The sequence below is a fragment of the Megalobrama amblycephala genome, linkage group LG19 (genome assembly GCF_018812025.1).
Source record: "Megalobrama amblycephala isolate DHTTF-2021 linkage group LG19, ASM1881202v1, whole genome shotgun sequence".
NCBI classification, from domain to species: Eukaryota; Metazoa; Chordata; class Actinopteri; order Cypriniformes; family Xenocyprididae; genus Megalobrama; species Megalobrama amblycephala.
The window spans coordinates 1,031,202-1,047,187 of NC_063062.1; the positions used below are offsets into that span (position 1 = coordinate 1,031,202).

The 15,986-nt window shown below is 34.7% G+C and overlaps 1 protein-coding gene across 2 annotated transcripts in view; it reads right to left on the reverse strand.

Moving 5' to 3' along the window:
* Positions 1-1,358: 1,358 nt before the first annotated feature.
* LOC125254629 (BTB/POZ domain-containing protein kctd15) overlaps positions 1,359-15,986 on the reverse strand; it is a 30,747-nt gene continuing 16,119 nt past the window's right edge. For both annotated transcript variants that reach the window (XM_048169322.1, XM_048169321.1), the window contains exons 4-5: positions 11,843-12,148; positions 1,359-2,911 (exon numbers count right to left, since the gene is read on the reverse strand). In XM_048169322.1, coding sequence (XP_048025279.1) covers positions 2,753-2,911; positions 11,843-12,148 — 465 coding nt within the window. In that variant the 3' untranslated portion in view covers positions 1,359-2,752. The remainder of the gene's footprint in view (positions 2,912-11,842; positions 12,149-15,986) is intronic.

The window sequence follows — 15,986 nt, forward strand, 5'->3', positions numbered from 1 at the left end:
ATGATGATGAGCCGTGTCTACACTGGACTGAAGCCGCACCGCTCACTAACAACAGACTTACATCATAAAAACAATCAAATAAAATGTATGCAAAATGCCACAACTTTGTATACACATGGTTGAAAAAAATTACAACCCTCCTATTGCCTTAAGAAAATTGTCCCTTTTATGATTCTTCAAAATTAAAGGAAAGGTTCATTTACTAGAATGTTCTGTTCACTGAAAAAACAACAACAACAACAACAACAAAAAAACATATATATATATATGTATATGTATATACAGTAGTGGGCAAAAGTGATGTTCGGAGGGGATATTTGTTTTTAATGAACCTACAAGTTCCATCAAAATATGAGGAAAATATTTTATATTTTTTAAATATTTTAAATATGAAGGAAAAACAAAACACTAAACTTGGTTAAGGTGTTTATCTGACAAAATTATTTGGCAAAAAAGGCAAACTACAGGTTTTATTTTACATGCAAAAACAAATGCATAAAAAAACAAAGCTCAGAAAAAAAAGCACACATTGATTACGACAATAAGTTATTAATATTTTGTTGGTTATTTTGTAGGACAGACTGGACAAAAATTGTTGCACAATTTTGGCATGTTTTATTGAATTATCACAAATAAAACAATTGACTCCAAGCAGAACTACACAAATATGTTTAAATATTCTTTGCAATTTTTTTTTAAATTTTTATAATATTTAAATAAATGGTGAAAATGGGGATATTCATAGGCTGGACATCACTTTTGGCCACTACTGTACGTGTATATATATATATATATATATATATATATATATATACACACTGTATATATGTATACAATATAATTTTATTTTTTATAGATTTCAATAGATATATATAGGTCACATTTAAACGTTTTGGACAATAGAAGGGTTAAATCCATTAGGCTAAAGAGCAAATTACAAGCTGGCTTTGATGGGACAGAAAAAAAAATAGTTGTATGGAAATCAATTTATTATTTTTGCAAATACTATCTTTTTTCCATGCAAGCTTGTTTCCGCCACTAAATATATATATATAAATTATATAATATATATATAAATTATAAAAAGGGTAATTGTGACTTTTTATCTTACAATTCTGACATTTTTTCATCAGAATTGCATGTATAATTGAGTTATAAAGTCAGAATTGTGATATATAAAGTCGCAATTCTGACTTTTTTCCCTCTAATTGCATGATATAAACTCACAATTACGAGTTATAAAGTCAGAATTGTGAGATATAAAGTCGCATTTCTGACTTTTTTCCCCAATTCTGACTTTTTTCCCTCTAATTGCATGATATAAACTCACAATTGTGAGTTATAAAGTCAGAATTGTGAGATATAAACTTGCATTTGCGTGTTATAATGACCAGTTGTGAGGGGGAAAAAAGACTTTATGACTCGCAATTGTGAGAAAAAAGTCAAAATTGTGAGATAAAAAGAGATTTTTATTTCATGGCGGCAACGAGCTTCCATATTTTTCAGACAGACGGGGAATAAAGTGTCCCGATGCGTGCCTGCAGTGTTGCTTTGTTAGTTCGCTGTAGATGTAGTTGTGTGCGGCACACGTCCAGTGTAAACACATGAGATGTCTCTGAGCGTTTGGACACAAGAAACCACATTCACCACAAATTCACAACACATCCGTCCTCGATTCAGCATCTGACAACACTTTGACGTCAAAAACAGAAAACGGACAACTTCAAACAATCGAAAAACTGAACCTGATAAACTGGGCTAATGAATAATGATTATTCATTCACAAAGATGGTTTAAAAATTAATGCACCATAGTTACTACCCTCATTCTGTCAGCAGACTCAAACTTGAGTCTATTTCCACTGAATCTTTAAACACGCGGGCGGCTTGTTTTCACACCGTCGTCTCGGTGTCTGAGATGCATTTAAGTGCAAACGTATGTTATGAACACTATGGATTTCCTCTAGACACCTTCCAATGTTTTGCCTCAAGATCCTTAAAATTTTGTTCGTAACACGCACAACTCTTTGTATTTAGTTCAGAACTCTTTTGATTCAAGCATTAGAGAGCTTATAAAAATTTCAAACGTTTAACGATATGCTTAACTACAGCTCGCTCCACCAGCGTTACCTATTTTTCAATGCAGGCTTCAGAAACACCCGCGTTTGCTTGCAGCTCCTTCAAACAAAGAAGGCTGCTGGAGCGCCGAACGCATTAAACCCCAGACTGCTTTCGCCACGCAGCCCGAGGGCGTAATAGCGTTTCTGCGAGCGCTGCCAGGAAAGTCTCTCAAACGTAATGCCTTCAGAACAACACTCCCATCATCCTTCATGTAACAAAAGAAATAAACACAAAACTCCATCCTAGTACTGCTAACCGCATACAACATGGCGCTATAAGGAGTGAAAAAGTCTTGAACTTTATAAACAACAAGGTTGAAATGAAAAACAATCCGTGGAGAGCGAGAAATCGACCCTCGGCCCCTGACGATGGAGTCGTGTTGGCGTCGGTGCTGTCATTTGAAAGCACTGAGCCTTGATTATTACAAGAAAATAACACACACTGCACCGGCAGAGGGGCGTGGCCTGCATTCCATATGCGTGAGGACATCCTCTGATTGGTGGTTTGGTGGAACAGCAAGATCCTGTTGAAGTTCTTTGGGCTTTCTTGGTGCGGTGTGTGTGTACATTACATTCCCCGTATAAACGCTGCGAGTCTGTGTGTCGAGGGGCCGAGGGCCTGAGCGTGTGACTCTAGTCCAGCGGCTCCTGCTTTATCCTGATGGGCGTGTTCATGGACTGACTCCGCCTGTCCTCGCGGCACAGCACGTACTCGCTGAACTGGGACGAGTCCACGCCGCCGCCGCAGGACGCAGCCACGCTGAAGCCCTTCTGGAAGAGACGCTCCAACACCTGAAAGACAAGCACAGAGGGTCAAAACTCACATGCAAACATGACAGCAGACTGAAGAAAAGATTTGATTATTTGATTAAAAATACAGTAAAAATCATGAAATATTATTATAATTCAAAAATAGCTGTTTTCTATGTAAATATATAGTAAAATGTAATTTATTCCTGTGATCAAAGCTGAATTTATTTGATTAAAAATACAGTAAAAATCATGAAATATTATTATAATTCAAAAATAGCTGTTTTTTATGTAAATATATAGTGAAATGTCATTTATTCCTGTGATCAAAGCTGAATTTATTTGATTAAAAATACAGTAAAAATCACAAAATATTATAATTTAAAATAGCTGTTTTCTATGTGAATATATAATAAAATGTAATTTATTTCTGTGATCAAAGCTGAATTTATTTGATTATAAATACAGTAAAAATCACAAAATATTATTACAATTTAAAATAGCAGTTTTTATATGAATATGTGGTGAAATGTAATTTATTCTTGTGATCAAAGCTGAATTTATTTGATTAAAAATACAGTAAAAATCATGAAATATTATTACAATCTAAAATAGCTGTTTTCTATGTGAATATATAGTAAAATGTAATTTATTCCTGTGATCAAAGCTGAATTTTCAGCATCATTGAAAACAGTCATATTTTTGTGGAAACTGTGATACATTTTATTTTTCAGGATTCTTTAATGAACAAAGTTCAAAAGAAAAGCATTTATATTCACTAGAAATCTTTTGTAAATGTCTTTACTGTCACTTTTGATAAATTTAATGCATCCTTGCTGAATAAAAGTATTAATTTTTTTTTTTTTTTTTTTGAATGGTAGTGTATTAGAGCTGTTGGCTCACAGAGAACCAGGTTTGAGTTTGATCCTACTGTATGAGTAAAATAAAAAGTCCAATAATAATATAAAAAATAATACAAAGCATATGCACAAAACGGTTCATTTGTCCGTCTGAAGGTGGTTTATTTAGAGACTTATTCAGAAACGTATAACAAAAGAATGAACGAAAAATGCAAGTTATTCATAAATCAATAGCCCTAACTTGCAGAAACGAACTGCTGATTGCATTCATATCCACTGTGAAGTGTGCTGCTCATATGAACCGTCTGAATCCCAAATCACCTTTTCAAATGGACTCATGTTTGGAAGTTTGGAAAAGCTTTCATCATCTGAACCTGCTGTTTAGCCAAAGATTTACACCACCCTCCATTCAATCCAAATCACACACATTAGATGCTCATGTTAAAAAAATATCAGGTTGGTGATGACATTAATGACACAACGGGAAGCAGGAATCTCTCACAGGAGCGTCACGCGTGCAGCAGGGAAGCGTGTCTGACTCCTGGCAAAGACAATCGAGAACAGACGTTTGTCTCTCTGACAGATTCTGACTGGATGAGGACAGGTGAGAGAGAAACACACACACATTATTCAGCTCATTTCCTGTCCGTTTACAGTAAACTCTGTTTTCATGCGATTCAACATTCATCACACAGCAGCGCTCCGATCATCCCGCTCAATGAAAGTCACTGTGAGATCGGCCATCTGCCGTCCCGTCCATGACACCAGTTCCTCTGCTCTCATTTACTGTCATCACACACACACACACACACACACACACACACACACACACACACACACACACACACACACACACACACACACACACACACACACACACACAGAAAGATTCATTCACAAGCAAGAGATGATTTTTCACTTTACAAAATTTTTAAAGCTTCCTCAGAAAAATAATAAAAATTGGTAAATCTTGGTAAAAAAAAAAAAAAAAAAGGTCCAAAAACAAATTTCAACGTCAATTACAGTATAAACATGCCAAAAGTTTTCTGTAAGTGTCAGGTTTAGGGTCACTACCATTCAAAAGTTTGGGGTCAGCAATTTTTTTTAAAGGAATTAATACTTTTCTTCAGCAATGACACATTAAATTGATCAAAAATGACAGCAAAGACGTTTATAATGTTACAAAACAAATTATATTTCAAATAAATGCAGTTCTTTTTAACTTTCTGTTCATCAAATAATTCTGAAAAATAAAATGCATCACAGTTTCCACACAAATCTGAAGCAGCACAACTGTTTTCAACATTGATAATCAGAAATGTTTCTTGAGCATCAAATCAGCATATTAGAATGATTTCTGAAGGATCATGTGACACTGAAGACTGGAGTAACGATGCTGAAAATTCAGCTTTGATCACAGGAATAAATTACATTTTTCAATATATTCACATAGAAAACACTTATTTTAAATTGTAAAAATATTTCACTATTTTTTACTGTAATTTTGATCAAATAAATGCAGCTTTGGTGAGAATAAGAGACCATTTAAAAAATATTTTAAAAAATCTGTATTTTTGCTCAGCATCTGATTGACATCAACAAGAAACATCAATGCAAACGCGCTTTCAGAGAAATGATTGACCAGAGACGTGCTTTGGTGATTTAATTTAGTTGTTTTTCAGCAGTAACTTCAGGAGAACGTGCTTGTCATTCTCATAAATAACTCTGTAAACAGAACAAGATTAAACATTCAGCAGAAGAGTGACAGCCATATTTAATTGCAGTACGAACGTGTTTACGGCAAACAAACCCATGTGTGTGTGTGTGTGTATCTGTCAGCAGAGCTTCTCTCTCTCTCTCTTTGCAGTGGCACATCTGTCAGTTTGATGAAAGTTCACCAGCGTCCGTGTTGATCCAGGTCCTCCATCATTCTGAGATATGGCTGGAGCCGGACAGCTTCAGCTTTGGGACACTATGAGCGTGTGTGTTTGGCTAAATGTTTTTCCTTTCTGAAGCCGTTCACGTGTGCCGTTTGCCCTCTCACTTCCTCAGTGTCTGTAATCTCACTGCAGACTCTTTCAATCTCTCAGGGCAGGTGCTTTGAATCGTTCTTAAGTTCCCGACATGTCATTCATCTGCCGTGATTTCTCAGTCTGAGCGGGTTTATTAGATTCTTCTCTCACTTTTTCAAGATAAACAAGCCCGTTTCTAAAAGCCGAAGCTAAACTGTACTAGTTAGTAGAGCAAAAACAACTCAATTTTTACATCTAGTGTGCCCTTAATTGTAAAAAAAAAAAAAAGGGTGCTTAATTTTATTTAATGATCTCCAAGGCTGCATTTATTTGATCAAAAATATGGTAAAAATTTTGAAATATTATTGCAATTTAAAATAAGTGTTTTCTAAGTAAATATATTGTAAAATGTAATTTATATCATGTGATCAAAGCTGAATTTTCAGCATCATTGCTCCAGTCTTCAGTGTCACATGATCCTTCAGAAATCATTCTAATATGACGATTTGCTGCTCAAGAAACATTTATGATTATTATCAATGTTAAAAACATTCATATTTTTGTGGAAACTGTGATACATATAACCGCCATAAATCTAGCGTGCTTAATTGTATTGAATGTGCACTTGTAGTGTACTTCAAATCTTAAAAGTATATTTTAAAAACTGCACTTGCAGAATATGTAATATTAATGAAATAAAAGGCCACTTAAGTGGACTTAAAGAGAGTCACTTTCATAACTATGTTTCTTAACACACTTTGTAATAATGTCAAATGAAAGGTTTTAAGTTTTACTTTAAAGTACATTTTAAATCATTATGTTTTAATAATCTTTTGTCATGCTTTAAAAAAGTTCTTATTTTGATGTTCACTAACATACTATGTAAAGTACTTGATTATAATAATTGCTTATATTATATTATATTATTTTATATTATACTGGTTTTATTACTCTATTACATTTAGAGTTAATATATTTTAAATTTACTAAATTTTAACTTCATTACAAGTGTGTGATTACAAATATTAAAATGCATTACATACAAGTTTCAATAGATTTTAGATCATCTTAGATGCTTCTCAGTACGTTCAGCATTAAACTTTAACCATATTTCAAAGAAAATAGAAATAATTATGAAATTACATAAAGTGGGTCAAAAAAGCACTCTTAAGTTTAACTAATTGCATTTAGTATAAATTTAAACTATAATATATTTAATTGCAGCGAACATGCGATTACGTGTGAAAACATTCAATTTACACTTAATTATATTACATTAAAGTATATTTTCTTCTTTTTTAAAGTATGCAAATTTGTACTTCCTTTCACAAGGGTGTTCCGAGAAGTTGTTTAGCATGTTTATTTCTTATTATAAACCAGGTGTGGTTGGTTGTTTGGTTGTTAGCCTGCAGTGATGATTCCAGGCAGTTATCAGATCATAGTGTTGTGTCATACAGACAGGGTTACTGTATCATTCACACAATAATGAGTCAGCTGACAGGAGTGTCACGTTCAAATCATTTCGGAAAAGAGAAAACACCCTTTTCATCAACATCCGCCCAACCGGGCTGAGACGGGAAACCTGTTCAGGAGCGGTTTGAGCGGCACTCGCTCTCGAGGTCATGAGGTCACTGATGCAACGGTTTCATACTGATAATTGGAGAAGCACACTGCAAAAAATCCTTAAAACAAAACATATTTGCCTAAAAGCTCAATTGTAAGAAAAGGAATAAGACTTGTTTCTGAATCATTATTGTACCTTAATACCATTTTTTTCTTAATATTTAGCAAAAAATAAAGAGATGCATGCTTAAAATAAGCAATTTGACTGGTAAAAAATCTGGCAAAAAAGGAACATACATTAACCAAAAGTCAATAACAATTTGAAAACACTTCTGTAAGGGTCAGGTTTAGGGTCAAGTGTAGAAAATATGATTTTAAGTTCCTCATTTGTAAGGCTGTGAGATAAAAGCGTCTGCTAAATAAATAAATGTGAATATTAAAATCAATAGAAGTCAATGATAGCATTCAAAGGTTTGGGGTCAGTACGTTTTTTTTTTTGTTTGTTTGTTTTTTTTAAAGAAATTAATATTTTTATTCATCAAGGACGCATTAAATTGATCAAAATTGACAGTAAAGACATTTATAATGTTACAAAATATTCTATTTCAGACAAAAGCTGTTCTTTTGAACTTTTTGAAGAATCCAGAAAGTACACTCCAAAATTCCGGGTTAAAAACAACCCAAGTTTGGTTGAAAATGAACAAACCCAGCGGTTGGGTTAAATGTTTGACCAACCTGCTGGGCAGTTTTATTTAACCCAAATATTGTTTAAAAATGACTATATGTCTGGCTTAAAATGAACCCAAAATATGTTGTAAATTAAAAATAAGACACATAATTACTGGAGGCAACAATAAGGTGAACATTTATTAATAAGCAATTTAATAAATGTTGATTGTTTAATTATTATTCCTTAAACTTAATAATAAATGCTCATTTATTAAACATTAATATATGTTAATTTCCAACATATTTTGGGTTCATTTTAAGCAAGAAATACAGTAATATTTAAGCAATAGTTGAGATAAATAAAACTACCCAGCAGGATGGGCAAACATTTAACCCAATCGCTGGGTTAAAACAACCCAATCGCTGGGTTTGTCCATTTTCAACACAACTTGCGTTGTTTTTAACCCAGCCTTTTTTTTAGAGTGTAATGTATCATGGTTTCCCAGCTCATTTAAGCTTATTGGGCTCCTTAAGCAATATTATTTAAATAGAATAGAATAGAAATAGAATAGTAATAGAATATTTAAAAAACATTACTGGAAAACAAGACAAAAATACTAACGAAGAAAAATGTTTTTTTTTTTTTTTTTGCATTGCATTGCATTGGATTAAGTGTAAATGTGGAGATGTGGAGTGGACACATGAGCTCCGCTCCGAACCCTAGTGAGCTGCCTACATAGACAGCACTTTTAAGACATCATAGGCGGGTTCCAGATGTGACGGCTGTTTCAAAACGCATTCAGCAACATTACTCTGTCTCATTCACCGAAATCTAAAGCAGCATGACATGCATCCTTTATCACTAAAGCAATCAATGCATTGTGACAAGATCAAAATGATTCAAGATCCCAGCTAACAGGGAACGTTCTGGCAAGGTCTTTAATAATGTTCTCCAAACGTTGACACAAAAATGTTATCTGTACATCGTTCATAGAACTTTTTTGTTCCGGAAACATTTTAGTTGGATGTTCCTCTAATAGTTTTTAAATGTTACTGCTTGTTTTAGAATGTTCAGAGAAAATTCAAAAGTAACAATCTCATGTTTGAAAAATGGAATGTTCCCTTAACATTTGAATAACCAAGAAAAAACATACTTAGAACGTTCTTTGTCAGCTAGGATGGTGGACGAGAAAAAGTTGATTGTAAATGTATTTCATTCATTACTGAGAAGGAATAACGTTTGTGTGTTTATGGTTACGTTTCTGCATATTAGTGCATTGCATCATTCGTTTAGCAGCACAGTCGAGTGTCTCTCGCGGCCTTTGTGTGAGCAGCTCTGATTAAAGGAGACGCATGCTTAAAGTTTCTGAGTTCATGCTAAATACCAGCTTCAGCAAGAAACAGATAAATGAGCTTCAGTCGGAAACAAAAAGACCTGCTTCATCAGTTCACAGAAATCAACTAGTTTTAGAAAAGAAATAGAGCTTGAGCGAGCAAACAAAGAGAGGGCAGCCTCAGCAGCAGACAGAGAGGGACACGCTCTTACTGGAGACGCAGAGAGAAAATGTTGTGTTAGTTGATGCAGCCAATTAATTATATTGCAAGCCATTTAGAAATCTATAAAAGAAGCATAAAGGGGTTGAGGCTGTTTGAGAAAGTGTAAGTATGGTATTAAAAAATGCAATACGTGTATTTTCAACCGCTCTGGGCGTTGTTACGTTGGAGTCTTTTTTAAAAGGGAAGAGCTGTGTCTTAAAAAGGAGAAACGTGTAAATTATGCATTTCATTTTCTAGCCTCTCTTTTCTTCTCGCTCTTGCTTTTTGTTTTTGAGAGAGTGAAAAATTATGGCTGCACATGAAAAGGCGTTTCGTTGAGTGCTTTCCTCGACCCTGAGGGGGCGCTGTCCAGGTGTGTGTGTCAAAGTGTGTTAGTTCAAACACAGGTTGAGCCTCGTTCTCATGAATAGATGAGATGAAATGGTATGAAAATTTCATATCACGATTATAGTGACCAAAATGATCAGGGTTATCAATATTATCAAGGTACTGTTAAAAATTGCTGGAAATGTTCAAAAAGCACTCACTGAAATCATTTCAGCAAGTTTTGTCGAATAAAAATAGCTCATTCTGTCTGCATAAACATTAGAATAATAGCATTAAAAGCGATGGCAGGATTTTAAACGAACAAAAAATATTGGTTGGATGACATACAAAACATTTTATCTACTAGCATGCACTACATGTTCAAAGTTTTGACAAAAGAAAGTTTTATAAAATAGCTTATTTTCCATCTATCGGTGAAAATTTACAACAAAAATTTGACGGATTTTCGCACTGGAAATGTAAATCTACTCTCTGTCAGTAGGTGGCGCTTATGGAACAGCAGAAATGGAGCTGTTTCCCTGGTAACCGCTGTAAACAAAGCTGTCAGTGTTGCCAAGTCTGCGGTTTTCCCGCGGAATCTGGCTACTTTTACACCGTTGCCGTGGGTTGTTTTTGTAGTCCGAGGGTTGAAGCGACATATCATGGGAATGCAATTCTTTCCCCACGGAATGCGATTTTTCACCCTGGAATGCGATATGGCTAGTTTTGGTAGGGACCAGTGTTGTAGTCGAGACCAGCTCATTCGAGTCCGAGTCAAGACCGAGTTCAGAGTATGTTGAGTCCGAGTCGAGACCGAGAGTTAGACACGCGAGGCGTCTAATCTTTCTGGGGAACAGACATGATAAATGTGAGGTGACAAAAGAAAGAACGATTCTGATCTGGAGGTGAGGTGAACTAACAGACCCTGCTAAGCAATCAATCATTTTTTACTCATAATTTGGCCTTCGTGGCTGTATTAGCCTATAGTTTATTTTTTATTACAAATGTGATAAACGTTTGCGCAATTAGTATGTGTTTTCAATTATATGCTGCTGAAATGAATGAAATGATTCAAAAAAGATTTGTTCATTTTCCTCATTTTCAAAGATCTGAGTCAGTAAAATTATCCGAATTCCTGCTGCCTTTGCACTAATGTTAGTCTCAAGTCATCACCAATCATTGGACGTGTCAACCAAACATCAATTTACAGAAATAATAACATACAGTAATAATCATGAAATATTTTGAATGGGACTCGAGTGGACTCGGGAATGAGTCAATTCCGACTCAAAAGTCCATGACAAGACCAAGACCATTACAATATGGAGTCAGAGTCTCGAGTACTACAACACTGGTAGAGACTACAACAAACTTCTTCCTGGGTCGGTGACATCACTAACCCTAAAATTTACATAAACCCCGCCCCCAAGAACACACAACAAAGGGGGCGGGGCCATGTTGGGCTGCTTTAGAGAAGAGGAAAAGTTGTTGTTTTACACCAGACTGCTTCACAAACGAACGCTGGATTTGCACAAAAGATGAACATGACGGCACATGCTAGTGGATGAGTTGAATCAACTCCACAGCAACTACATCAATTTATCCACTAACCATTCAGAAACGTCTAAAAGTTGTAACTTCTTCCTGAGTCTCTCCATCAGTGTCGACTCCGGTTTGAACAATGTAAGGCTGAACACTTTCGTCATTTTACTGCGTGAGATTCTCCAGCTTTGTTGTTGTTGAGCTGTTAAAGCTCCGCCCTCTTCTGGAAAGCGGAGCTCATTTGCATTTTTTTTGTGTGTGTCTCAAAGGGACACACACAAAAATGGCGTGTTTTTGCTCACACCCAAATAGGGGCAAATTTGACAAGCTATAATAAATGATCTGTGGGGGATTTTGAGCTGAAACATGCAGGAATAAAGCGACCTGAATGAAATCACCCGCATGATGTCTGAAGCAGATAAGCGCAGCGCCGTGAACCGCTGTAGACCAGATAATCTCATTACCTGCACTGAGTTCAGTCTGCAGTAGCCGTTCAGGGGGAAGCGGATGACGTGGGTCGGGTCCTGGTTCCAGCCAGCGTTGACCGAATTACACATGACGTCACCGGTCTCGGGGAAGATCTCCTCGATGAGAACTTTCTCCCCGCTGAGGGCGATCCGCTCGCCGAGGTCAGGGGTCACACGGACGACCAGGCAGTCGCAGGGCTGCGCCAGACGTCTCTGCTCCCGCTCCTGCTTCCACCGCTCCAGCTCCTTGATCATGGGTGTCAGCTGGTAATAGCGCGCCTCCTCGTACAGGAGATTGAAGTCCTGAACAGAGACACAGATGGACACATGAGGAACATCAGTATTTTTGTCTTGTTGACCAGTAAAATATATTTTAAAACTAGATACATTTACTTAAGATGTAGATATTTATGAATAATATATATATATTTATAATTAGTGATTTTTTTTAAAGGAAACTAATACTTTTATTCAGCATTAAATCATTGAAAGTGACAATAAAGACATTTATAATGTTACAAAAGATTGTATTTCAAATAAATGTTGTTCTTTCTGTTAACTTTTTATTCGTCAAAGGATCCTGAAAAATAAAATGCATCACAGTTTCCACAAAAATATGAATCAGCACAACTTCATATACATTAATAATAATCAGAAATGTTTCTTAAACAGCAAATCATCATATTAGAATGATTTCTGAAGGATCATGTGACACTGAAGACTGGAGTAATGATGCTGAAAATTCAGCTTTGATCACAGAAATAAATTATTTTTAGAAAACATATTACATAGAAAACAGCTATTTTAAATTGTAAAAATATTTACATTTTTTACTGTATTTTTTAAAAATCAAATTAATACAGACTTGGTGAGCAGAAGAAGAAACTTTTGAATGGTAGTGTACATTAACTGTTGATTTTAGAGAATATATCTTCTGTTTTTTCTCTCTTATTTCAAAAATTTTACTAGATTTATGATTAAAACTAATTTTTAAAGAAAAGAGATACAGTCATTTGAATTTGATGGAAATAATTATTCACAAAAGAAAGAAATCAGAATGATCTCCAACAGGTGCAGGATCAAAACAAAAGCTATGAAATCCACACACTGTTTATAATAACAATAATAATGTTTAATTGATGGAAACGTTGCTGTTCAACAGGTTCAGGCCACATCCGCAAAATGCAGTGAAACCCTACACTTTTAGGTTAAAAATACAAAATAATTATTCTTAAAGATTAATATACTGTCTTTTCAGTGGACAATAAATATATACAAGACGTCTTTGTAAATAAAAGTGTTGTTTGCCCATGCAACATTCAAGTTTAGTATCTAGAAATGTAATAATTATCACACTGAGCAATAGTTAAAATATACAAAATAATTCTTTTATAGAGATAATTACACAGTCTTTTCAATGGATGTTTATGCTTTCTAAATAAAACACGAGTCACCAACTACAGGTATGAGAGAAGGTGATGCTATTAGTGCCGCTAATAAAAAAACAAATAAGTACATAAATAAAACCCAATAAAAGAATGAATCTTTAAAAAGCAGCGAGACTGGAGGTATCAGCGCGGCCCGCGGGGCAACAGTCAAGACGTTTGGCAGGATCTCATGTGCTCGTTGGAGCCCGTCAGTGATGGACCTCGAGGCTTCAGCGTTTCTTTATCCAGGCAGACAACAGCAGACTGCCAAACTCTCTCCCTCTCTCTCTTTCTCTCGGGGATCTTGCCAGGGGTTTTTTGCCCCTTTCGGTTTTTCCTTAATTTCCCACAAGTCCAGATGGTACTATTCTTCCTCGTGTCTCCATCACGGGAGGAGCTGAGGTGTGGATGAGGGAGGAAATGATTCGAGTTCAACTGAGGATATGGTTTACGCAGAGTAATCTGCATAAAGATTGATATAAACAGTCATGAACTGCACACAGCCTGAATGGTAACTAAACTACATGACTAATTGTATATGCGGTTTCTTTGCAGAAAACAGACAGAGAGGGATCAACCGTATGGCACAGTAATAAAAGTCTTGTTTATATCGTTGCATTATCGTGCAGCTCTCTATATACAGTTGGATATTTAGTATATTCAACTTTTTTTCACGTACATAAAGTATACTCACATAAAGTGATATATGAACTGCTTGATTGAGTCCAGCTCTTTATATAAACTTTGATACATTAATATATCCCAACTATATCCCAAGCAGATCTCAACTGCTTGATTGTTTATATTGTAAAAGTAAACCATATCACACAGATCTAAATATAAAGTTGGATATAGAAGTATGTCATCAAGTTGTGTAAAGCAATATATATACTATATAGCAAATCTCAACTGCTTGATTGCTTGTATCGTCACAAAATGTAAAATATATTATTTATCGCCCAGCTCTAATCTGCTAAATGTGACTGTGAGGTATGAAGATATTAAGATATTATAAACATTAACATCATTTTCTGTAAAGCTGCTGTGAAACAATGTGTGCTGTGAAAAGCGGCATACGTTCAAAATGCATGCAATCCATTGCAATAAAGGCTTTAAAAAATAACTTTAGATTGTTCGAAAATATTGTAAGTGGGCATTATAAGGGGAAAATGTATGGTTATTTAATATAAGCTTTAAAAAAGTAATTTTTCATTTTTTTGAAATTATTGTAAGGGGACATTATAAGGGGAAAATATATATGAAAGTATATATAACTGGTCAAGACGCCTCTAACCTCCATACGTGGATGGTTATTCAATATAAGCTTTAAAAAATACATTTTCATTGTTTGAAATCATTGTAAGTTGACATTATAAGCACTGTAAACCCTAACGCTTAAAATAATTAATTGGTTTGACAAACTTAAATTAGGACAAACTTAAATTAAACAAATTAGTACTTTTATGAATATTTAGCACTTTTTTTTCTTTCAAGTTCACAGAACTTATATATTTTAAGTAAACTGAACAGTTTCATTGTTTTGAGTTTTATGAACTCATTTCTTTTAATTTAGATGAACTAAAACTGGGCTGGGATTTCTATTTCCCAGCATGTTTTGCCCATGGCACTTGAAAGGGAGAGTAAATGCTAAAATTAAGTGTTATATAATGTTTTTTTGCGGAAGCCTTTTGAATTTCTTAACTTAAAAATTTTGATGCAACTGAACTTATTCGGATTTACAGTGAGGGAAAATGTATATGAAAGTATATATAACTTTGGTTGGGAGTCGGGACACGTCTCTAACCTCCATATATGAATGGTTAAAGCACTATACAAAAAAAATTTGACTTGAAAGATTGACTTACGGCAATCAGTTTCGCGTGTCACATTTCAGCACTAATCTAAGCAGAATATGTTCAAAATGCCTGCAATCCATTGCAGTATAAACTTTAAAAAATAACTTTAGATTGTTGGAAAATATTGTAAGTGGGCATTATAAGGGGAAAATGTATATGAAAGTATATATAACTGGTCAAGACGCCTCTAACCTCCATACGTGGATGGTTATTCAATATAAGCTTTAAAAAAATACATTTTCATTGTTTGAAATTATTGTAAGTTGATATTATAAGCACTGTAAACCATAACGCTCAAAACGCTCAAAACGCTGGGTTTGAGTAGGACAAACTTAAATTAAACAAATTAGTTCAGTCAAATTGACTTTTATGAGTATTTAGCACTTTGTTTTCTTTCAAGTTCACAGAACTTATATATTTAAGGTAAACGGTTTCATTGTTTTGAGTTTTATGAACTCATTTCTTTTAATTTAGATGAACTAAAACTGGGCTTTGATTTCTATTTCCCAGCATGTTTTGCCCATGGCACTCGAAAGGAAGAGTAAATGCTATAATTAAGTGTTATATAATGTTTTTTTGCGGACTCCCTTTGAATTTCTTAACTTAATAATTTTGATGCAACTGATTGCCTCAAATTTTTTGAGTTTTGCCAACTTATTCAGATTTACAGTGAGGGAAAAATGTATATGAAAGTATATATAACTTTGGTTGGGAGTCGGGACACGTCTCTAACCTCCATATATGAATGGTTAAAACACTTTACAAAAAAATTTAGACTTGAAAAATTGACTTACGGCAATCAGTGTCGCATGTCACATTTCAGCACTAATCCAAGCAGAAAATATGTTCAAAATGCAT